This window comes from Staurois parvus, unplaced genomic scaffold (genome assembly GCF_062004578.1).
Source record: "Staurois parvus isolate SC_StPar_1 unplaced genomic scaffold, SC_StPar_1.0 ptg000020l, whole genome shotgun sequence".
In the NCBI taxonomy this organism is placed as follows: domain Eukaryota; kingdom Metazoa; phylum Chordata; class Amphibia; order Anura; family Ranidae; genus Staurois; species Staurois parvus.
Genome location: NW_028317816.1, coordinates 797,801 through 821,648, shown reverse-complemented (window position 1 = coordinate 821,648; position 23,848 = coordinate 797,801). Strand labels below are relative to the sequence as shown.

Here is a 23,848-nt window from a genome sequence, read left to right as displayed (position 1 = left end):
TGGTGGTGTATAGAGCCAAAAATGTTAGAATTGTGTCGATGTCCCAATATTTATGGACCTGACTGTATGTGAATGTGATTGGCTGCAAGGAGATGCACGACATACATCCAGGGCAGTGTGCAGTAGTGAACAATGCCAACCTATATTCCAAAGTGTAATAGAGGCAGTGCAGGACCCTAATCTGTATGAATTGGTCCTCTGTATTGATAGTATCAGCAAAATTAGTTGGTTGTCCGCTCATCCCACTGGTCAGTGGTGAATATCAGTATGCACTGGGACCATTTTACAAAAGAGTTTGAGGTACATCATTGTAGAAGATTATAAATTGTAGTAGGTTTACATTGGTCTTCAATCACGTGCAATTTTTTATATGTCTGCGTGCACCATCATTTTTATTGTATTTTTTTACTTAAAATATAGGTTTGAAAAACAGTTGTGCAAATATCATTTGACGAAAAAATGCAACTTCTATCTTTTTTTCTACAGGTTCTTTGCCTTCAGAACATTTATAGTGTTTTGTGGTTTAGTAGTTACAAAGACTAAATGTGCATTTTATCATGCAACATTGAATACATGCTCATTTTAAATGCAACTTTTCTGCATTTTTTAAGAGGAAGGTAATACTAAGGGGGTTAAAGAAGAAATTAGTCATCCAGGGGATGTCTGTACTCATCACAGTGTATATATATATATATATATATATATATATTTATATATGCATTAGACTGTTTCTCAACCTGAGGATTATCTGTGGGATCGAGCAAAAATAGCTTAAAGCTGGTCAAACACTGCAAATTTTGGTTGGTTCCTCCTCTTGCTGGACATTTGTCGACTGAAAAATCAAAGGAGCCGGGTAGGAAATTGTTGGCCAAACAGAGCCATCCAATCAGGTATTCAAACATTCTGACAGCTGCTGGCTGTGGCTGTCAGAATACAGTAGCCCAGCAGGGGATATTGTCCATCGAGCCTGGCTGAACTTCCAGGATGAACGGTAAAATCTAAATGTAAGGAATTTATGGAATTACTTACATTTTAAATATTTTGACTTCATCTACCCCCTCATGTCATTATACTGACATCAGATAAATGTGCTCACTCACCTATTTACAGTTTGTTTATGTGCTTCTGGGAAATGAGTGATAGTAAATTGCACAAAAACTGATTTAAAAATATGAGAAGCGGGAGATGAATGGAGGATTCCATAGGGTGCTCTAACTAAAGCCAAACAAGCCTGAAAAATGGTACGTTAGGGATCCAGCTCTCTATGGCATCTTGTTTGGTAAATGGGAAATGTCACAGAAGTACCCCATAAACAAACCAGAACATTGAGACACAGATGGCACATTATGTTTGCAAACAGGCCATCAAGTTTGCAGAAGAAAGACATGGCTGTAAAGTGACAACAAAGGGAGTTAAAAGAAATGTAGTAAAAGAGCACAGTAGCATTCCAAATGTTTCCCAGACACCCAGAGCAGAGGGTGATGTGTAGGAAACACTAGACAATCTGTGTTTTCCTGTTCTAGTAACCAGTAAAATTGGTAGTTTTATAAAGCATAACAAAATGTATAAATATACTGTACATCTGTATACACAAGGCATGGGAAATACATGTAAACCAGGCCCTTTCAATAATGCAGAGAAGTGAATAAACATCAAAAGCTGTGGTCAAGATGAGGAAGGATTTTTTTCCATGTTATTCTGAAAAATGACTATTGCCTGCTCATCTGGCTGATCATTTGATGGTTTCTTGCTGGTTTCGAAGCTGCCCATAAATGGACTGAAATTCAGCCGGTTCCGCAGGGACCTGGTGAATTTCAAGCCATGTGTGGCCACTACCACTCCAATTATTAACTTTTGTCGAATGGGAATGTTGGAAAATGTTTTTCTCGATTGGCAGCTGCAGCCCATTGGAGAGCAGAGAGTCTCCGCTGTCAGAAAACAATGTCTCAGTGGGAAATATTCCTCTATCCACCTCAATTTTGTTGTTGTTCAGCCCAGATGAACACAAAAAATTATCCAGCCTTAATTGCCGGCTGTGGTATAGTTCTGTGTCAGGTGGTCATACGCAGTTCGTATATCTGATGGGCAGTCTTCATCCTGCATGGACATCTGAAGTCTCCTTCTCTCCTCATGCCTTTTGCTTCCAAACAGTTCTTGCACACATGCATTCTTTTGGCTCATTTAGTCTTGGTGGCCCATTGTAGAGTAATGTTTGATTGCTTACATCCAGTCTTGTTTCTTTATTTCTCATAACTGCTCTTGGACTAACCTAAAGCTCTTTGCTATAACTCTAGACAAGTATCTGTGGTCTTTGTTCAATCTATGGTACTTGGCTACTGGGCTTATTTACTGACCTTTTGGTTTCAGCCTGACTATGCTTCCAGTCTACCACTTGAGTTTGTATCCAATTGCCTGGCTTGACCCCCTGCCAGGCCCAGACCATACTTATTTTGAATCTCTGTTCCCATATGACTCTCATGTACTGACTAACAATGTCCTGTGTGGATATACTCCTGCTAGTCTCTAGTTACAGTCATTCTGCCAGCTATTATGAACCTAAGAGTATGAAAGTATAATAAAAGTACATAAGGTTTCCTAACAGGCAGCTGATAAAAATAAAGCACAGCAGCAAACCAGAATAAGTAGCCCACTCTACAATACCAGCACAATGCAAGTGTTAGTACATACTGAGATATTGTTAGCAGCTTTATCCAATTTGCCCATTACTGCAGCATATATGAAGTAAGTTAAATAAATATACACAATTGTAACCAATGTGACAGTCCTTTGGTTTCTAAATCACCCAGCGTGTATACGTTTGTTAAGAATACCAAATTGATCTAACCAGGGCAGTTCCCTGCAGTCTTTACAGTGCTCCCCCTCTTTTCTCTTCTTTTCAGTTCCTCTCTTCATCTTTCTCAATCTGTTGTGTTATTCATGTGTTATTTGTACAATCTTAAAAAAAAGCTGTTTTGCATTCAGTGTCAGTATAATGTTGTGTTCTTGCACAGGCAGTTAATATCATGAAGAAAGCACTGGAAAAATACGGCAGCTATGAAAAATTTGAGCAAGCTACTGGAGGCAGTCTGCTTCCAAAGAGCCGAATATGGCACCAGGTTCGAAAATACATGGAAAAAGAAGGTTGCTTGGGTGAAGTAAGTGGCTTAATCTTTGCAGTACTTAAAGTGACACTAAAGCTTTGTTTTTCTTTTTTTAAAAATAAGAAACATGTCTATACTTACCTGCTCTGTGCAGTGAATTTGCACAGAACAGCCCCAATCCTCTTCTTTTCGGGTCCCCGCTGGCATTCCTGGCTCCTCCCCCTCGAGCAGTGCCCACCAGGAAAGCTGTTTGTCCTGGGGGCACTGCTGCATGCTCGTCCCTGAGTCACTGCTCTATGCTTCCATAAGACACATAGAGCCGCGGCTCGGCCCCGCTCCCCGCGCTGTCCTCATTGGCTCACTGTCTGTGATTGACAGCAGCGGGAGCCAATAGGCTTCCACAGCTGTCTCAGCCAATGAGGAGGAAGAGTCCCCAGACAGCAGAGCCTGTTGAGAATGTCGCTGGATTGGAGGGAGCTGAGGTAAGAATTAAAGAGGGCTGGGGGGCAGCTGCACATAAAAGGTTTTCTTGCCTTCATTCATAGAATACATGAAGGAAAAAAGCCTTGAGCCTTTAGAACCACTTTAATATTTCTTCCTATTGTATGTATAACTTCACTGATATCTCATTATGAAGCCTCAAAATTAGGTCCCTGTTATTTCTGAGGTCATGATCAAGCTCAAAAACTGGTGGCAAGCTATACTAAGCATGAATAATTGCAACCTGAAAACATGTTAAAGTGTATTAATAATTTATAGTATAAAATATTTAAAGCCTGCTTGAATTCAATATTGTAAAGTGAGCCTTGCAGAATTGCTCAAATTGTAATATACCAAATACCAGCTTAGAGACTACTACAGGCAATATCAAACTGCGTTAGAAGGTACTTGTAGATAAGATACATGTTGGGAAGTGCTGTTTCAGGCAACACATTTTTAATAAATCTGGTGAATGAAGATGTCATTTTAAGAGAATGGTCCCTGTAACTCCTGTGATGAGCGACAGGATAAGGGAAAGGAAGACTCTTTGGGGTTGATTTGCAAATGCTGGAGAGTGCTAAATCTGGTGAAACTCTGCACAGAAACCAATCAGCTTCCAGGTTTTATTGTTGAAGCTTAATTGAACAAGCTGAAGTTAGAAGCTGATTGGCTGCCATGCACAGCTGCACCAGATTCTGAGTGCTCCAGTTTTAGTAGACCTCTCCCAATGTGTGCATGTAGTAGATTATGTCCCCTTTCACACGGACGTACCGACTGGGTGCGCCTGCCCGTTTTTCAGGCAGGCCCGATCAGAACCTCTATTCTACTCTATGGAGCTGCCGGTGTAAACAGACATGTGTCTGTTTACACCCACCTGCATCCAATCTGATTGGATCTGCCAAAAAGAGACGGATGGGATGACAGTCAGATGGAAACGGTCAGGCGGTCTGTTTCCATCTAACTGCCCATAGAGGTTAGCAGGCTGTGTTGTGTCTGGTCTGTAGCAGCAGAGCAGACAAGGACCTGCCATCTGCTTGCTCAGCAAGGATTAGTAGACAGATCCCCGCTAAGCAAGTGGGTCCGCTAACGGGTCTGCCCTGTGTGAAAGGGGCCAAAATCAGAGTCTCTGATCTTTGCTTTAAAAGAAAGGCAAAACCTGCCTTTCTCTGCCCTTTACCCTAGGTTCACACCTAAGTGTTTTCCGCAGCATTTAACGGTTTCCAGAAATGCAGTACATTCCATTTAACATGTTTTCCTATGGGACAAATTCACATCTGAACGTTTTCACTCAGTGCATTTTTTGGAAAGGGTCAGGGACTTTTTTTAATGCAAAAAGTTCAGTTTTTGGTTCTATAGACTTCAATAGAAACTCTGCAGAAAAGAATGTAGTACGTTTTTGCTGCGTTTTTTAATCTGCCTAGCAACAATAAAAATGAAAAAAAATAAACGCAAAACGCATTAAAAACACGGCAAAACCGCAGGTGCAAAAACACAATGCAGAAATGGCTCAAATGCAACCTGTATAGGTGTGAACCTAGAGTTAGGGAGATTTCCCTTTACTTAATGTCCTGGAGATTCCAAAGGAAATCAGAGGAATCTCTACAAAATAAGGGTTATTTTCCTCTTAAAAAGTTGTCCCCTCAACAGGTGTCCCCATTGGAAGTTTTGTTCTCACGTTTTTGGTGAAAACTCCAAAATTAAGGATTTCCTCACTTTCTGTGATGGTGAGAATGGTCAAGCAAACAAATAGAATGGTGAATTTTCCCAGCAAGGAAACCCTTTCCTAACAATACCCATTTTCTCCAAAACTAACCAAAAAAAGTTTTGCCTTTTACGTATGCTTTAAAAAGAAAACATACTAGATAGCATAGATTAAAGATGAACTATAGTCAAACACCCTAAAACATGAATAGGCTGTAATACTCATCTTTAATCAAAAACGTTTCACCACAGTACTTACTTTCCACCATAAGATGTCCTCCATGTTCCAGGTTGACTGATGGCCTGCATTAATTATTCATTTCACTTTCTCTGAGACCAGGTGGAGACTGAACAGTGAAGGAGACACAGCACAGAGATGAGCTCATCTTTCTGTCGCTCTGCTTTCTCCTCCTATCAGCATGCTCTTTGTCAGCGCAGTAACTGATTGGCTGCTTGAGCTGCTTTTTCTTCTCCCACTCTGAGTTCTCCTGTACAGTTAAAAAAATACATTAATTTATGTCTTTGATATCATCCTAGAGGTTAGTTTTAATCATGAGCTTATATACTGTATATATGCTGAAGTTGTGACTCAGTAACAGCTATGTTCTCAGTTCTTTATATTTGAGAAATTAAAAATCAGCAAATTATCCCCATCCCTACTGGAGCTTACCTGCTGCTTTTGACAGTCAATGTTTAGTAAGATAAATATTTTGGCTCCTTCAATCCTGGAGATAATGATTTATGGGAAAATAAACTGCTGGAATGCAGACTGACATAATTATTTTCTATGTTCCAGATTGTAGTTCACCTTACAGAGGATTTACTTTCACGAGCTTCCATGACAGTTGTCAATGGACGTCCAACATTGACTATCAACATTTCTACTGCACGAGAACAGTGGCTTGAAGGGATGCTCAGACATGAAATAGGTAGGTGCTAATTTCTGATCACCAAGGTATAGCTTGACTAAAGCTGCCTATAAAACACTATATGATGGCCAGCCATGCTTCCATATTTTGGATGGTAAACTTGCAAGTTTGCATTGGGAGAACCTGTAGGTTTGTGCCTATGGAAGAGGCTACTGGAGAGTCTATTGATGGCTGGCTGCTGGGAGATCTGTTGTTGTTGCTGAGGGTCCATTAAGAGGCCATAATGAGATATTTTCCACACTCACATATTCACAATCTGTAGAGAATATAATTTGAGAATATTTGATTTTGCTCCATTTGCACAGGACACATTTATATACAGTTTCAATAAACAAACAGCCATGCAATGTTTTTTTTTTTAAATAAATACACCCCTTGGTGTCTGTTACCACCCCTTCCCACCAAATATTAGCTGATTAAAGAAGTATAGGCAAAGCTTTTTTGCTATAAGCTCTGTCAGCTGATGTCACTTAGCCAGTCCAGGCTCTGAAAAGATCTCGACTATATGGTCGGGATCCACCCAGAAGCCTGGACTAGCACCTGGCTCAGCCTTTCAGCGATCCACTGACAGCCTGAGATAGTCCCTCCAGCCCCCTTCCATAGCCCAGTACTCCAGTGACCGACAGTCATGGCTCTCTGCTCAGACCAGAGAGGGAGAACTGAGTGATCGGAGGTGTTTGATCGCTCAGTTCTCACTACAGAGGTAGCGGGAGACAAATGCAGCATCGGATCAATGCTCCATCCACCTAGGTGAGTATGTTTTTTTCTTCATAAAATCCATGCTTCTTTTAACAGTTTTCTCAAAGCAGGCACTTTAACAGCTTCCCGCACGCCTGCAATGTACTGTGGCCAGGCAGCAACTACAGGCAAAGTGACGTACCGGTACGTCACCTTGGCTGTACTAACACAGGGGGGCACGCAGTGCTCCCCCCCGCAACTGCTGTGTCCGCCGGACAAGCGGAATGAAGATCCCTGTGAACGGGACCTTGGGATCATGTGATTGCTATGCGATCACATAATCACAATGTAAGCAAAGCTGTAATGAATTGTTCTCATTCATAACAGCTCTGCTTCTCTTCCTAGTGAGCTGTGATTGGCCCACAGCTGTCACGATACATGGGGCCAATCAGAGCACCCTGTACCATGTGACCAGCTCCAGCCAATCACAGATCACTATCTTGAGCTGTCAAAAACCTAACTCATTCATGACAGTTCATGAATGAGTTGGGTTCATGATAGCAAGCTTTGCATTGCAGGAGAAATGATCTTTATTTCTCCTGCAAAGCAAAGAGCAAAAAAAAATTACTATGGTAACATTGTACTATTCTGATAAAAGTATTACAAAAAAAGTAAAAAAAAATAATAAAATACACCATATTGAGAATTTAAAAAAAAAAAATTTTTTAAGGTTTTCTTTTCTTAACTACTTGCCAATCGCATACCTGCATTTTGCGGGAGAGCAGCAGCTCTTGGCAAAGCGACATAATTTTGCATTGCTTCCTGTTTTGGGGTGTGAACGCGCCTGCACCCTCATGCGTCGGTCCAGGGAGAGAAGAGAGAACATGGCACTGAGTAAAAACACTAGATTTTACACACACACGTTAGATTAGCACATATAACCCTTTGATCACCCCTATTAACCCTGTGATCGCCCCGTCACCCAGCCAGTGCCATTAGTACAGTGTCAGTATATAGAATTTTTCACTGATCACTGCATTCCTGCCACTAGCGACATCAGATAACGTCATGGTCAGTTAGCGCCCCTCCCAGCCAGGGTCAGCTAGCGTTAGATTGCCCATGCACTATCACACTCACACTATAGGTCAATGATCACCGCCATTACTAGTATAGTGTTTGTACGGATCAATATAATGATCATGAACAGAACTATACTGGTGTCTGCTTTGTATAGTGTCCCCAAAAACGCAGTGTTAGCAGGATCAGCCCTGTTCACTGCCAGCACTAGCGTTTAGCCCCTCTGCTGTTTTTCACAGAAGATTTGTACCAATTGATTGTGGCCAAAGCAATTTATAAGCACAACAATACATCACCGCCCACCCAAATTCAGCTCTTGTCAGACAATTCGCATGGAAACCTATCACAGTTTCTGAATTTAAAACTTTTTTGGGCCTAACCCTCAACATGGACATTACAAAAAAGAATGAATTGCGGTCATATTGGTCCACAGACCCGATTCATCATATGCCCATGTTCTCTACTGTTACATATATGCCCAACATGGACCAGCAATGTACTGGTACGTCACTGGACTTTGAGTGGTTAAACTGGGATGATGCCTGGTATTGTTTTTCTTTCAGATGGCGGTCGGCTTTCATGTAAAAGCAATCCTACAATCCTAGTGGCCAATTAGCTGCTGAATTGTTTTTACGAGCAGCGGGAAGGGACATCCCCCCCCCCTCCTCCTGCCGCCTTCCACGGCTTTCATGGGCTCTCCTGTACCACAGAGGAATCTGAGAATGCAGCCAGCAGATCCGCTGGCTGACCATAGGGCTGATCAGAGACCAGAATGGCTCCAATCATCTCTATAGTCTAAGAAATCGAAAGCTACTAGCATTTCATTACTTCCGTTTCGCAGAATATAAACAGCGCCATTTGTAAATTGGGAAAGCATCTGATCACACTGATCTTGGTGAGATCAGATAATGTAAGGGCAGGGGAGATATCTAGGGGTTTATTTACTAAAGCTGGAGAGTCCAAAATCAGACTCCCTTCTGCATAGAAACCAATCAGCTTCTAGCCTCAGCTTGTTCAATGAAGCTTTGGCAATGAAACCTGGAAGCTGATTGGTTTCTATGCAGAAGGGAGTCTGATTTTGGACTCTCTAGCTTTAGTAAATAAACCCCCTAGTGTCTAATAGACCCCAGATTTCTAAAAAAAAAAAAAAATAAATACTTGTCAATGCCTATTGCAGTCAGAGGGGATATTTATATTCCCTGTGATAGCAATAATAGTGATTTAAAAAAAGAAAGAAAGGGACAGTGTAAAAATAATTTAAAAAATCAAAATAACTAAAAAGAAAAAAAAAAAAAAGCACCCTTTGTGTGTGCAAGCATTGACCCTATTTCGGTATGTAAAAAGCGGTTGCACCATGCATGTGAGATATCGCTGCGAACGTCAGATCGAAGGCAGTAAGTCTAGCACTAGACCTCCTGTGTAAATAAAAATTGGTGACCTGTAAATGCTTGTAAAGCATCGCCTATCAATAATAAACATGTTTGTACTATCCTGGCATTTTAGGGCCTTCGAAACTGTGAAAGGTAGTGGGGAAGTGATATGAGGGAATATGCCCTTTGAAAGCCTGGAGGTGGTCATTGGATTTCGGGGGCCTGTATAGAGCTAGGCTGCCAAAACATCTCTCACATGTGGTATCCCCATACTCGGGAGAAGTAGAAGAATATTTTTTGGGGTGTTATTGCACATATACTCATGGCATGCATGGGGTGGGGGGGGGGGGGGGTTGTACTGCCCTGGCATTTTAGCACCTCAAGAAATGTGATAGGCAGTCAGAAAGTAAAAGCTACGTAAATTCCAATATATACCATAGTTTGTAGACGTTATAACTTTCACACAAACCAATTAACATACATATATTGAGATTTTTTGTTTACCAAACACATGTAGCAGAATACATACTGGGCATAAACACCAATGATTTTATGCAACTTCACCCATTTTTTTTCAATTGCAAAAATAACTGACTAGACCAGGTCAACTTCCCTGTAACAGCTCCAAATGTCTCATGGCTTGGAATTTTTAGTAGTACATAACATTAATCCATTTAGCAGTTTTTAAGGTTATCACTACATTTTTATAGCCATGTGGTTGAATTTTATTATAGTTGAAAACATTCAGTAAAACATGCACAACTAAGAATTTTTTATCTAGTATCCCCAATTCATGGTTTATCTATGGAACTGTAGGGTTCCTTTGAGAGGTTGCTTGGGGTTTCTTGAGCAATAAGCAATTTCTTCCTCTCAGATAAGTACCCAGTGACACCATTGATCTTTTTAGTTATCTGTAAGGGGATTTTTGTTCCCAATGACCACATGTGTAAGGAGCATTCTTCCCACTGACCACCACACTGATCTATCAAGAGTTATAGTAATTTTTAGCAGGGGTTCTCTGAGGCCGACAGTTATTGCAAGGGTTCCTCTGAGATGAAAAGGCTGAGAAAGGCTGGTTTAGACAAACAAATTGGATGTATGAAATAATCCTCATGTGACTAGGATATAAACTAGAATAGATTTTTATTTTCACTAACAAACCTCCATTGCCCAGCACATTCCAGGGTGTTGTCATTGAGGAATGTGGGAGTTGTCACTGTTTCTATTTTTATCTCTCTGCAATTCCTATTTTCTTATATTGCTTCATCTTTAGCAGAATATGTTAATGAGTATTCATATACTTCTTCCATCTATTGTTCTCTTTGGTGTTCCTCAGTGAAACTTATGCTGGCTTACTGAAATATATATTGTAAAAAGAGATGGTTTGCAAATCATCCATTGTAGCCAATCAGGACTTAAAGAGGAGCTTCAGTCAGGTTTAAAAAAATTAAAAGTCAGCAGCTACAAATACTGTAGCTGCTGACTTGTGATAAAAAAAGACACATACAAGCCCGGGGATCCAGCTCTATCTTCACCTGGGCCGGTTCTTAACCAGTTTTTGGGTCTCCAGCACCACAGTGGAGACTGTGGGAGGCTGGCTGTGACTCCCTGCAGCTTCACAGCCGACTCCCCACTTTGCATGTGCAAGATACAGTGCGCTCTGTAAATGATTCTGCAGCCTCCTGGGATCCTTTCACATGTCCCAGGAGGCTGCGGGCAGGGAAGGAGGTGGAGGAGAACTTTTGCCTGGATTGCCTAGGCGTTCCCAAAAAAAGTGGGAGCAGGTATCTGTCAAAACTACAGTGAAGGAAATAAGTATTTGATCCCCTGCTGATTTTGAATGTTTGCCCACTCACAAAGAAATGATCAGTCTAAAAATCGAATGATAGGTGTAATGTAACACTGAGAGACAGAATAGCAACAAAAATTCAGAAGAAATGAATGTCTAACAAATTATGCACTGATTTGCATGTTCATGAGGGAAATAAGTATTTGATCCCCTATCATTCAGCAGGATTTCTGGCTACCAGGTGTCTTTCATAAAGGTAACAAGCTGAGATTAGAAGCAGCCTCTTAAAGGGAGTGCTGCTAATCTCATTTTTTTACCTGTATAAAAGACACCTGTCCACAGGAGCAATCAAACAATCAGATTCTAAACTCTCCACCATAGCAAAGACCAAAAAGTTGTCCAAGGATGTCAGGGACAAGACTGTAGACAAGGCTTGACTGGGCTACCAAACTATCACCAAGCAGCTTGGTGAGAAGGAGACAACAGTTGGTACAATAATTCTCAAATGGAAAAAACACAAAACAACTGTCAGTCTCCCTAGGTCTGGTGCACCATGCAAGATCTTACCTTGTGGAGTGTCAATGATTATGAGAATAGTGAGGAATCATCCCAGAACTACACGTGAGGATCTTGTCAATGATCTCCAGGCAGCTGGGACCAAAGTCACCAAGAAAACAATTGGTAACACACTACGCCGACAAGGACTGAAATCCTGCAGTGCCTGCAAGTCCCTTTGCTAAAGAAAGCACATGTCCAGGCCCATCTGAAGTTTGCCAGTGAACATATGAATGATGCAGAGGAGGACTGGTTGAAAGTGTTCTGGTCAGATGAAACCAAAATCGAGCTCTTTGGCATCAACTCAACTCACCGTGTTTGGAGGAGAAGAAATGCTGCCTATGACCCCAAGAACACCATTCCAACTGTCAAACATGGTGGTGGAAACATTCTGCTTTGGGAGTGTTTTTCTGCTAAGGGGACAGGACAACTGCATCGCATCAAAGGGACGATGGACGGAGCAATGTACTGCCAAATCTTGGGTGAGAACTTTCTCACCTCACCCAGGGCATTAAAAATGGGTCGTGGATGGGTGTTCCAGCATGACAATGACCCAAAGCAAGGCAACAAAGGAGTGGCTCAAGAAGAAGCACAATAAGGTCCTGGAGTGGCCTAGCCAGTCTCCAGACCTTAATCCGACTGAATATCTGTGAACGGAGCTGAAAGTTCGAATTGCCAAACGTCAGCCACCAAACCTTAATGATTTGGAGAGGATCTGCCAAGAGGAGTAGGCCAAAATCCCTCCTGAGATGTGTGCAAACCTGGTGACCAACTACAGGAAACATCTGACCTCTGTGGTTGCCAACAAAGGATTTGCCACCAAGTACTAAGTCATTTTTTGTGAAGGGGATCAAATACTTATTTCCCTCATGAACATGCAAATCAGTGCATCATTTGTTAGGCATGCATTTCTTTAAAATTTGTTGTTGCTATTCTGTCTCTGTGTTATAATACACCTACCATTTGATTTTTAGACTGATCATTTTTTTGTGAGTGGGAAAACATTCAAAATCAGCAGGGGATCAAATACTTATTTCCTTCACTGTAGGTAGTAATAAAGAGAGAGACAGAAGAGAGGAGGAGGATAAGTGAATGTTCCGCTTTACCCCTTCACACCTAAGGGTAAAACAAATCTTAAAGCATAAGCACAAGTTTGACATGTGTTAGCAAAACCGTACATATCATCACAACTACTTTGTGCATCCAGGTGGATTATAGCATGCTTTTTTTCAGGACAACTTGGGCTTTAATTTGGGTTAGTTTTCCTTTGAAAAAAAAAAAAAAATCTGGAGATATCCATTACCATTTACCACCAAAATAGTAAAAACACTTTTGTTAAAATTTACCTGTATATTTCTTGCTACTACCATAACCAACCACCAAAGAACAAAAAAAAATTGCTTCCTGCTCCTGACGATTGATACCATATGCTAGTTGTTAGTTGTACACGTAGTAACATAACAAACAATAGTGCGAATTTTTTTTTTTTTTTATCCTGCCACTAACTAACACTGATACTAATTTAAACATAAAAAAAAAAAATCCTGATCTTCACCCAAACACTAACCCTGGCACTGACCTAGATCAAACCTTGATCTAGGTATTATTTATTTTTAAATTATTTTTATTTATTTCTTTTTTAAAACACACTTTTTTTTTAAAGGACAGAGAGAGATGCAATGTATCTCTCTCTTCCATTCAGAGAGAGAAAACAGGAGGGGGGGAGGGGGGGTGGGCGGGCTTCACAGTGACTGCTCACTGTGATAATCCTAATTTTAAAAGGTATGCGCTAGTAACAAACTTATACAAAGGTGTATATCATCATCCAAAAAACATTTAGTGTTTTAAATAAATAATAATAATAAAACACTAAATGTTTTTTGGATGATGATATACACCTTTGTATAAGTTTATTACTAGCGCATACCTTTAATTAGGATTATTGTTGCCAAAATTTATTTTGGGTGGGATATGCTGCTGACACTTTGGTGGTTTTTGTAAGTGGCGCTTTTTTCTTTTTTAATTTGGTATTGATTGCTCACTGTGATAGCCAATCAGAACAGGACCCGAGGCTTTCACTGACACTCTGGTTTTTGTGCTAGGAGCGTGCCATGCGGCGCGCTCCCAGTGCAAAAACAGGTACGCAAATTAGTCGCCCCATGGAAAAAAGCCAGTTCTGTGAGGCTACTAATTTGTGTACGCTTGGCGTCAAGCGGTTAAAATGATACTAAAGGTTTCAAATAAAAAGAGATAATACTTACCAACAATATTGTGCAGAGAGGTCCATTCCATTACCTCCTCTTCTGGCAGTCCCCCACCAACGCTGCCAGCTTTCCCTACTGCTGGTAAACTGCGAGCATCTATAGACACACACAGCTCTGGTAACTCACACCCCTGCTCCCTCTTCACAGGAGTTTGACTGAGAGAAACATGAGGCTCTGCTGCCCTCAGTTTCTCCTTTGAAAGCTGGAAGTGAGGGGAGCGGTGCTGGAGCCAAAGACCATTTTGGAGTGATGACAGGAGCCAGGTAAGTGTTTAGGGATGGGGGTAGGACAGGTAGTGGAGAGCTTTTTGCTTTCATATCAAGAATGCATTAAGGTATAAAACCTTCAGACTTTAAAGCTTCTTGAATAAAATAAGAGCTGCATCTCCTGCAACAGTGTGTAGGCTCTCTACTGCCTGGGGCACCCCTTCCTCCTGCTGACAGTGGAGAAAGTATATATCCCCTGAACCCCCATCCCACAGTGCAATAACCAAGGCCTGAGTGCCATATCAATATGCCTGAGCCTTGCTATCCAGGAGCAAATGTACGGCTATACGAGCAGTGCCTAACCAAAAACCTTTTTTTACTACTGTAGTAGATTGTGGGGCACCTCTGAATCTTGTTTTCTTTTAGCACGCCTGCAAGTGCACAGTTTGGCTACTGGCACACATATGCAAAAATCATAAATAGGCAGCTTTAGAAAAAAACAAAACCAATGCAGTATGTTTAGCTGAAATAACGGCACCATTGCTTGCTCTAGAAATGTGGTGCACAGGCATGAACTGTTGTTCTGAATACAGGGCTGTTGCATGGAGAAGAAACTGAACACGTAGCCTGTAGGCTATTATGCAATGTGAAGTAGAATAATTATGTGTAATAGTGATGAGTAGGGACTGGAGAGTTGAGTAGGCGATTACCCTTGGTGCACCTAAATAAGCACATACATGCAGTCAGTACAACAAAAATCAGTTGTCATATTATGCCAATCATGATTTTTTTTTCCTACAGGCACCCATTATTTTCGAGGGATGAACAATAATCAGCAACCTTGGAATAACGTCAGTGGTCGGAAGAAGTATGGATTAAAGCCAGTCAACCCAACAGAAGAAGGTCTTGCAAGCATACACAGTGTCTTATTTCGCAAGGATCCCTTCCTGTGGAGGGCTGCTTTTCTATATTACACTGTGTACCAAGCCAGCCACATGTCTTTCAGTGAGTTGTTCCAGGATGTGGGGCAGTTTGTCAAAGATCCAAACACTCGCTGGGATTACTGTGTACGGGCAAAGAGGGGCTGTACTGACACATCACAACCAGGTAAATGTAAAAATGATTTTACATTAGTTGGGGGAACTGGAGTTTTCTTTAACCACTTGCCTACAGGGCACTTATACCCCCTTCCTGCCCAGGCCAGTTTTCAGCTTTCAGTGCTGTCACACTTTGAATGACAATTGCGCGGTCATGCAACACTGTACCCATATGAAATTTTTATAGCCCTTTCACTGCCAGAGCCATTTTTGCATTTTTTTGTGCACACGTTTAAAAATCATTTTAGGCCTGAAGATTACACAAAACCCCCAAACATTATATATTTTCTTAAAGCAGACACCCTAGATCAATGTTTCTCAACCTTTTTTCAGTCAAATCACCCTTTAACCACTAGCCTACAGGGCACTTATACCCCCTTCCTGTCCAGGCCAATTTCCAGCTTTCAGCGCTGTCACACTTTGAATGACAATTGTGCGGTCATGCAACACTGTACCCATATGAAATTTTTATCATTTTTTTGAGACAGATACAGCTTTTTTTTGGTGGTATTTAATCACGTCTGGGTTTTTTTATTTTTTTCTAAACAAACCAAAAACAACTGAAAATTTAGAAAAAAACCCATGTTTTTTCCTTAGTTTTTGTTGTAAAATTTTGTAAATAAGTGATTTTTCTCCTTCACTGATGTGCGCTAATGAGGCTGCCGTGATGGACACTGATAGACTGCACTGATGAGGCACTAGTAGGTGCCACTGATGGGCATTGACAGGCATCACCGATGGGCACTGAAAGGCAGCACTCATATATGGCACTGATAGGCGGCACTGACTGGCACTGATAGGCGGCACTGTTAGGTGGCACTGACAGGCGGCACTGTTAGGTGGCACTGACTGGCACTGATAGGCAGCACTGACTGGCACTGATAGGTGGCACTGACTGGCACTGATAGGTGACACTGAAAGGCAGCTCAGATGGGCATTTATATGTGGCATTGATGTGCACTGGTAGGCACTGATATGTGGCATTGATGAGGCACTGGCAGGTGGCATTGATGAGCACTGACAGCTGGCATTGATGGGCACTGACAGGTGCACTTCTGGGGCCACACTGATCATCAGGGCACACTGATCATCAGTGCCCTGATGGTGAGTGCCCATGTTCCCTCCAAGGAATGCCGATTACTGGCTCTCCACTCATCTCGAGCTGGCAGCGTGAGAGCTCATGAGGAGAGAAATGCCGATAACCGGAATTTCCCTATTTACATGTGATCAGCTGTGATTGGACACAGCTGATCACATGACCAAGCCGACATATTCAGCTCTTTCTGTTGATCGGTGATCCGCTGTGTCTGAGGGACAAAGCGAACCACCAATCGCTGCGCTGCACGCCCCCGGAGCCACGCATGCGCGGTTAGAATGGGAGGACGTCATATGACATCCTCCCTGAACGAGAGAACCGCCTTGCGCCCGTTATTACCTTATATAACATTTTGAAAAACACATGCAAATAATCAGCTAAAAGCATACCAGACGTCCTGCTCTGCTGGTGTTTATCTTCCATGCGCTCCCCTGCTACCTTTTTTGCCTGTTGAAACTCTAAAACATTGGTACTTCTGGGGATAGGTAGACTTGGGACTCACATTCCTTTCATAATACATTGCTCAGTGCCTGAGCAGCCACTTGTGTAAGCTCAGGGGGCTTCAGCAGGTGAATGGGGCAATGCAGCAAGTAAAACGTATGTACCAGAGGTAGACCAGGCCTGCTGTTACTTTGCCTTGAATTGCAGCAGAGTCTAATTGGCTACCAGTGCTGGCCTTCCATTCCCAGTCAGTACTGCTGTCCAGGGAATGTACAGGAGGCTGTTAAAGGAGCAGTACAGCCAAAGCTCTTTTGGCTGTACTGCTCCTGTGTATCACAGGAGTGCAGTTCATTCTGCAATCCTGTGACCCGTTTTCAATTGACAGCGGGCTGAAGCCTTCTGTTGGCTGATGTCATTCAGCCAGTCCAGGCTGGTGAAAGATCCCAAAGTGTCTGGAGCGGCACCTGGCTCAGCCATTGAGAGCCTGAGCCAGCTGCCCCCTCCACAGCCCAACGCTCCAGTGTGCACTGGGGGGGGGGGGCGCAGAGCAGACAGCGGTGACTGACAGTCACCACTCTCTGCTCAGAGTGGCTTTGAGAACTCGGCGATCAGTGGTCATCGCTGAGTTCTCACACTTGGAGCCGGCAGGGGGCCGATCCAGCATTGGACCGATGCTGAGTATGATTTAGGGAAAAAAAAACAAGACCCATACTTCTCTTTTAAGAAAATAAAATCAGATACACTAGTTGCATCTGAAAATACATTTCAGGGCTGTTCATATTATCAAGGATGCAAACTTCAGGAAGGTTTTTAGGATGTGATTTGAGTGCAGTGATATGGAGTCCTAGGAGGCTTTCTAAGGCTGACAAATCATACAAAGTCTTCCATTCTGCTAGCAGCTGTCAGAATACCTGAACATCAGATCTTTTGATTTTTCAAAGAATGTTGGGTGGAAGGGTACCAAAGGGACACCCACTAAGCAAATATTGATCAGTTTAACCTGGCCAAAATTTGACCAGGTATGGCCAGGTTAACTTGCACACAGGAATTCAGTACTTGATGGAACAAAGTAAATATAGATTGTTTTCCAATCTTCTGAGGTGCCCTGATTTCTGTGAAAGTCTGCTGTCTGATTTACCTAAGACATTGCTTTCACTACCTGCACAGCAGGCAACAAGCACTTGGCCCATACCATGCTGCTACCAGCCTAAATCTGCTTTAGTATATGAGAGGGTGCTTGCACTGTGTGCAAGTATACCAATAGTTTAACAAGACACCCACAAACACCTAATATACCATTTTAATATTCTTAATTTATTTAAATCAATTATCCAACAACATCCTTGTCCTTTGCTGGGTCCCATGCTGAGTCTCTTCTTCAATTTTTTTGACCGGGATAGTGAAATGGGGAACACATGCACTCCCATCTGCACTGCTCAAGTTGGGGAGAGGCAGGAATCCTATCCTGAGAATGGTTTTAAGGATCCAAGAAGCTCTGGGAAGGTGACTTGTTGACTTTACTTTTCCAAAAACCTTATGAGGTATTAGCAGTTAGGACTGCTTCTGTTGCCTGCGATCCTCTATTGCCTATCTGAAACAAAGTGATTGAATTTTGCTTGCTTCAAATGTTAATTGGTATCCCATTCAATCCATGTTCATCTTTAACAGCCCTATTACAGTGGTGTCTGAATTAGAGCTCCACTTTTTGTGGAAAATACCATAATTAATATGCTATGCCACAATTTTTTTCCCTTAATAAGTTTTAGTTCTAAACATTTTCTTCATCTTTGTAGGCTGTTTTAGCAAAGATCAAGTATATCTTGATGGGATTCTTCGAATACTAAGGCACAGAGAAACCATAGATTTCCACTTGTTAACATCCATGGGAAAGGTATACTGCATGGTTCTGTATTGTCAAATCTTACAATGAGAAAACATTTAAAATGCATCCATTACCATTTATGTTTGCTTTAAAGATTTATGTAAACAAGAGAGTTGACTGTGCAACCTTCATTTGATGTACCAGTCCATCTTCCAACCCTTTATTTCCACACTGTACTGTAAAGTGGGACCCTGTCGCAAAAGTGGATATAGCGTTTCACCCTAGGTTCACACTTACAGTATTCCACAGAAGTGAGTACACCCCTCACATTTTGTAAATATTTTATATCTTTTCATGTGACAACACTGAAGAAATTACACTTTGCTACAATGTAAAGTAGTGAGTGGACAGCTTGTATAACAGTGTAAATTTGCTGTCCCCTCAAAATGACTCAACTCACAGCCATTAATGTCTAAACTGGCAACAAAAGTGAGTACACCCCTAAGTGAAAATGTCCAAATTGGGCCCAATTAGCCATTATCCCTCCCCAGTGTCATGTGACTCGTTAGTGTAACAAGGTCTCAGGTGTGAATGGGGAGCAGGTGTGTTAAATTTGGTGTTATCGCTCTCACTCTCTCATACTGGTCACTGGAAAGTTCAACATGGCACCTCATGGCAAAGAACTCTCTGAGGATCTGAAAAAAAGAAATGTTGCTCTACATAAAGATGGCCTAGGGCTAGGCTATAAAATGATTGTCAAGACCCTAAAACTGAGCTGCAGCATGGTGGCCAAGACCATACAGTGGTTTAACAGGACAGGCTCCACTCAGAACAGGCCTCACCATGGACTTCCAAAGAAGTTGAGTGCAGATGCTCAGCGTCATATCCAGAGGTTGTCTTTTGGAAAAAGACGTATGAGTGCTGCAAGCAATGCTGCAGAGGTTGAAGGGGTCAGTGCTCAGACCATACACCTCACAATGCATCAAATTGGTCTGCATGGCTGTCGTCCCAGAAGGAAGCCTCTTCCTTCTGGGACAACAGCCATGCAGACCTATTTGATGCACAACAAAGCCCGCAAACAGTTTGCTGAAGACAAGCAGACTAAGGACATGGATTACCGGAAACCATTTCCTGTGGTCTGATGAGACCAAGATAAATTTATTTGGTTCAGATGGTGTCAAGCGTGTGTGGTGGCAACCAGGTGAGGAGAACAAAGACAAGTGTGTCTTGCCTACAGTCAAGCATGGTGGTGGGAGTGTCATGGTCTGGGGCTGCATGAGTGCTGCCGGCACTGGGAAGCTACAGTTCACTAAGAGAACCATGAATGCCAACATGTACTTTGATATACGGAAGCAGAGCATGATCCTCTCCCTTCAGAGACTGGGCGCAGGGCAGTATTCCAACATGATAACGACCCCAAACACACCTCCAAGACGACCACTACCTTGCTAAAGAAGCTGAGGGTAAAGGGGATGGACTGGCCAAGCATGTCTCCAGACCTAAACCCTATTGAGCGTCTGTGGGGTATCCTCAAATGGAAGGTGGAGGAGTACAAGGTCTCTATCATCCACCAGCTCCGTGATGTCGTCATGGAGGAGTGGAAGAGGACTCCAGTGGCAACCTGTGAAGCTCTGGTGAACACCATGCCCAAGAGAGTTAATGCAGTGGTGGAAAATAATGGTGGCCACACAAAATATTGACACTTTGGGCCCAATTTGGACATTTTCACTTAGGGGTGTACTCACTTTTGTTGCCAGCAGTTTAGATATTAATGGCTGTGTGTTGAGTTATTTTGAGGAGACAGCAAATTTACACTGTTATACAAGCTGTACACTCACTAGTTTACATTGTAGCAAAGTGTCATTTCTTCAGTGTTGTCACATGAAAAGATATAATAAAATATTTACAAAAATGTGATACTGTATGTGGATTTCAGTGAGTTTTCCAGTTTGCAGAAACACACTACAGTCCTTTTAACATGATTTCCTATGGATCTGATTCACATCTGTGCGTTTCGGGCCAGTGCATTTTTTGAAAGGGTCAGGGAGTTTTACCTGCAGCAGATTGTGTTTTTTGTGCAATAGACTTCAATGGAACCACATCAAAAATGCATGTGATGTTCATGTAGTGCACCCTTGATGCGACTTTACATTTTCTGACACTCAAGTAGCATCAAAGTAGTGCATGAACCTATATTTTTTCCAAAGTTGCATGTTAGGGTTAAGGACTAGAGTTGGATTAAAATGTTAGGGTTCAGGGCTTGGTTAGAGTTAGATGTTAGGGTTAAGTTTTCAGCCTGCCAGGCTGCGTGCTCGGATAGGATTTTGCAATGGATTTAGGGAGGGGGGACCCCCCGCCATTAAAGAAAAAAAAAAAGAAACCACAAAATGCATAAAAAAGTGGCAAAGAGCATGTTCAAAAACGCAAAACCTGCTGTGAAATCGCACAATCTGCATAGATGTGAACCTAGCCTGAAAACTATTAGGACTGAGCTCCATACTGACAGATAGACCTCATTCTTATTCCAAACCCTTAGTAAAGAGGCTGGATGCACTGGATAGGCCATTCAGTTTGGATGCAGATTTTAGGAATATACTTGAGCACGCTATTATAGTCCCACCCTGTTGGCAGGAGTGTGGAACCATTCAACATCTTAGCCTGTATTCACACCTGAGCAGAATGTATTCCTGGAATATTACAGGCATTTTTGCAGGTGTATCAAGCTTCAAGAGATTGTTTGTTTGGCTGAGAAGAGGAGTTCTATAGGAGAAGAGGAAATCTTCAGGCATGAAAACACACGTATCATGTGTTTACAGGCATGCCCAGTGAAGTCTATGGGATCAAATTCATATGCTGAAGAAAAAAGTAAGAAGTTCTTACTTTTTTTGAGCATAGGGTGATTAAGCGTACAAGTGTGAACAGAAACAATTAGAAATAATAGGAATCTGCTTAGTCAGCTGTAGGAAAACAAGCAGAAAAATGCCCAAGTGTAAATAGGGGCTTAAACTGTATCCAAACCCAAAAAATTCATATATTGCAGTTTACAAGTCTGTAAAATGTGGTGGCCGCAGTGGTTTTCATTTTTCAGGCTTAGAACATTTTCGGCAGGTGTAGGAAATACCCATTAGCCTAGCCAAAAATGCAACATCCTTGTCACCTTCTGTGAGCTGTAAAAAAACCACAAACATTTCTGTGTAAACTATTTGCCCCATCCGTTTACCATGTAATTGAGAAGAACAAAGGCAGACGTGCAATCATGGCACCCTCCATAGGCACAGTGGAGAAATACAAAATTAATTTAAAAAGTTAAAGGTACATTGGCAGATACCTCATATATAATATACATACAATGTCATATCAATAGCAAAGGAGTGCCTCCTTAAATTCATGCAAATATAAACATGTGAATATCATACCAGGAATTAGTTGCGGATGAAACAATTAAGTACTGTCCGTGATACTTTTTTTTATTTGCACTAACATACAATTTTGAGGACAAGCTTTCGGGGTATGTCCCCTTCTTCAAAGTCCAAACAGTACTATTACAAATCACAAAGTTTAAGCAGAATGTTAGAAGGGATTGAGAAAAAAAAAAAAGGCTACAGATAAGATACATCAAAAGCGAGGGGGGGGGGGGGAAACTACACTCACACAGAGGGGGTCAAGCTTCAGCTAATAGATAGTCATGAAACTGTCGGATAATGGTTGAGGAATCCCATGTCCAAGTTAAGGCCGTTATCTTTTGTGTCAAATAGAATTATCATTCTTATTTCAAATGTTTTTCTTTCCTGGATGGATTTGAATTTTCCTTTCAGAACTAAAACATTGAGGTCTTCCATATTGTGGCCTGGTTGTGTGAAATGGTGTCCTACAGGTGTAGTGAGGTCATCTTCTTTATGTTCCTTGATGGTATGTCTGTAGGACACCATTTCACACAACCAGGCCACAATATGGAAGACCTCAATGTTTTAGTTCTGAAAGGAAAATTCAAATCCATCTAGGAAAGAAAAACATTTGAACTAAGAATGATAATTCTATTTGACACAAAAGATAACGGCCTTACCTTGGACATGGGATTCCTCAACCATTATCCAACAGTTTCATGACTATCTATTAGCTGAAGCTTGACCCCCTCTGTGTGAGTGTAGTATCCCCCCCCTCCCCTCCTCGCTTTTGATGTATCTTATCTGTAGCCTTTTTTTTTTTTTTTCTCAATCCCTTCTAACATTCTGCTTAAACTTTGTGATTTGTAATAGTACTGTTTGGACTTTGAAGAAGGGGACATACCCCGAAAGCTTGTCCTCAAAATTGTATGTTAGTGCAAATAAAAAGTATCATGGACAGTACTCAAGGGTTTCTGTCGCAAATGCACTAATACGGCTACAATCACCTCAAGCAATTGCGGATGAAAGAAATGCCAAGTATTTGACTTCAATTTTGTTTAATAAAATAATGTGCACTGTTTACTCACTATTCCTAAGTCTGACTGATTCCTATCAAAGGTTTCATATGAAGATGTAGATCGCTTAAAAGACCTCGCAGTTCTGCACAATGCCAGGATTCCGCAGTTTCTCCAGGATAGAGGTCGATATATGGAGTATTTGGAGAAGATCATGGAGGTGAATGAATTGACAGATGAAGAACTGAAAATGCTTATTGCTTGAAAAACTCCATGTTCCATTACCCATACAGCTAGACTCTGCTGTAGATCTGGACAGCTGAAAAGGACGCAGTGCAATACTTTTATACTATTGTTCAAACGCACAGAAGTTGTGAGCTTGACGTGTTTTACTTCTTTCCTTTTTTCTATTCTTTATATAGATACCTCTACTGTTTATTAAAATAAGATTTATCACTTTTAAAAGTGTTAATATTACACTCCCCAGTGTTATTAAATAAATAAATAAATATGCACTTTAGAGATTGGACATTTCTAGTCTGTAATAATTTATATCATGTATTTTCCAATTATGAAAAATGATCACTTTAGTGCACTGGACAAAGGTATCAAATTTAGCCACCAACCACTCAGTCTCCAAAAACAAACCTTTACAGCAGTATAGGTAATACGGAAGAGCACAGCAGCCAAGCTACGTGGAACTTGTCACTTTTCTGTTACAACTGTGCCAGTGGTTTCCTGACAACAGAATAATAATACTTAAAGCTGACGATTGGTTAAAAACCAGTTTTTTTCTCTACAGCTTTATTTTTATTAATTACCCGTAATTAAGTATGTCTCACT

At 41.5% G+C, this 23,848-nt stretch overlaps 1 protein-coding gene across 2 annotated transcripts in view; it reads left to right on the top strand.

Annotated features, from left to right (window-relative positions):
* Positions 1-23,534, top strand: part of MATCAP2 (microtubule associated tyrosine carboxypeptidase 2) — a 49,919-nt gene extending 26,385 nt beyond the window's left edge. For both annotated transcript variants that reach the window (XM_089686982.1, XM_089686976.1), the window contains exons 3-7: positions 3,012-3,155; positions 6,079-6,211; positions 14,952-15,257; positions 18,578-18,675; positions 23,109-23,534. In XM_089686982.1, the coding sequence (XP_089543108.1) occupies positions 3,012-3,155; positions 6,079-6,211; positions 14,952-15,257; positions 18,578-18,675; positions 23,109-23,270 (843 nt within the window). In that variant the 3' untranslated portion in view covers positions 23,271-23,534. The remainder of the gene's footprint in view (positions 1-3,011; positions 3,156-6,078; positions 6,212-14,951; positions 15,258-18,577; positions 18,676-23,108) is intronic.
* The last annotated feature ends 314 nt before the right edge of the window (positions 23,535-23,848 follow it).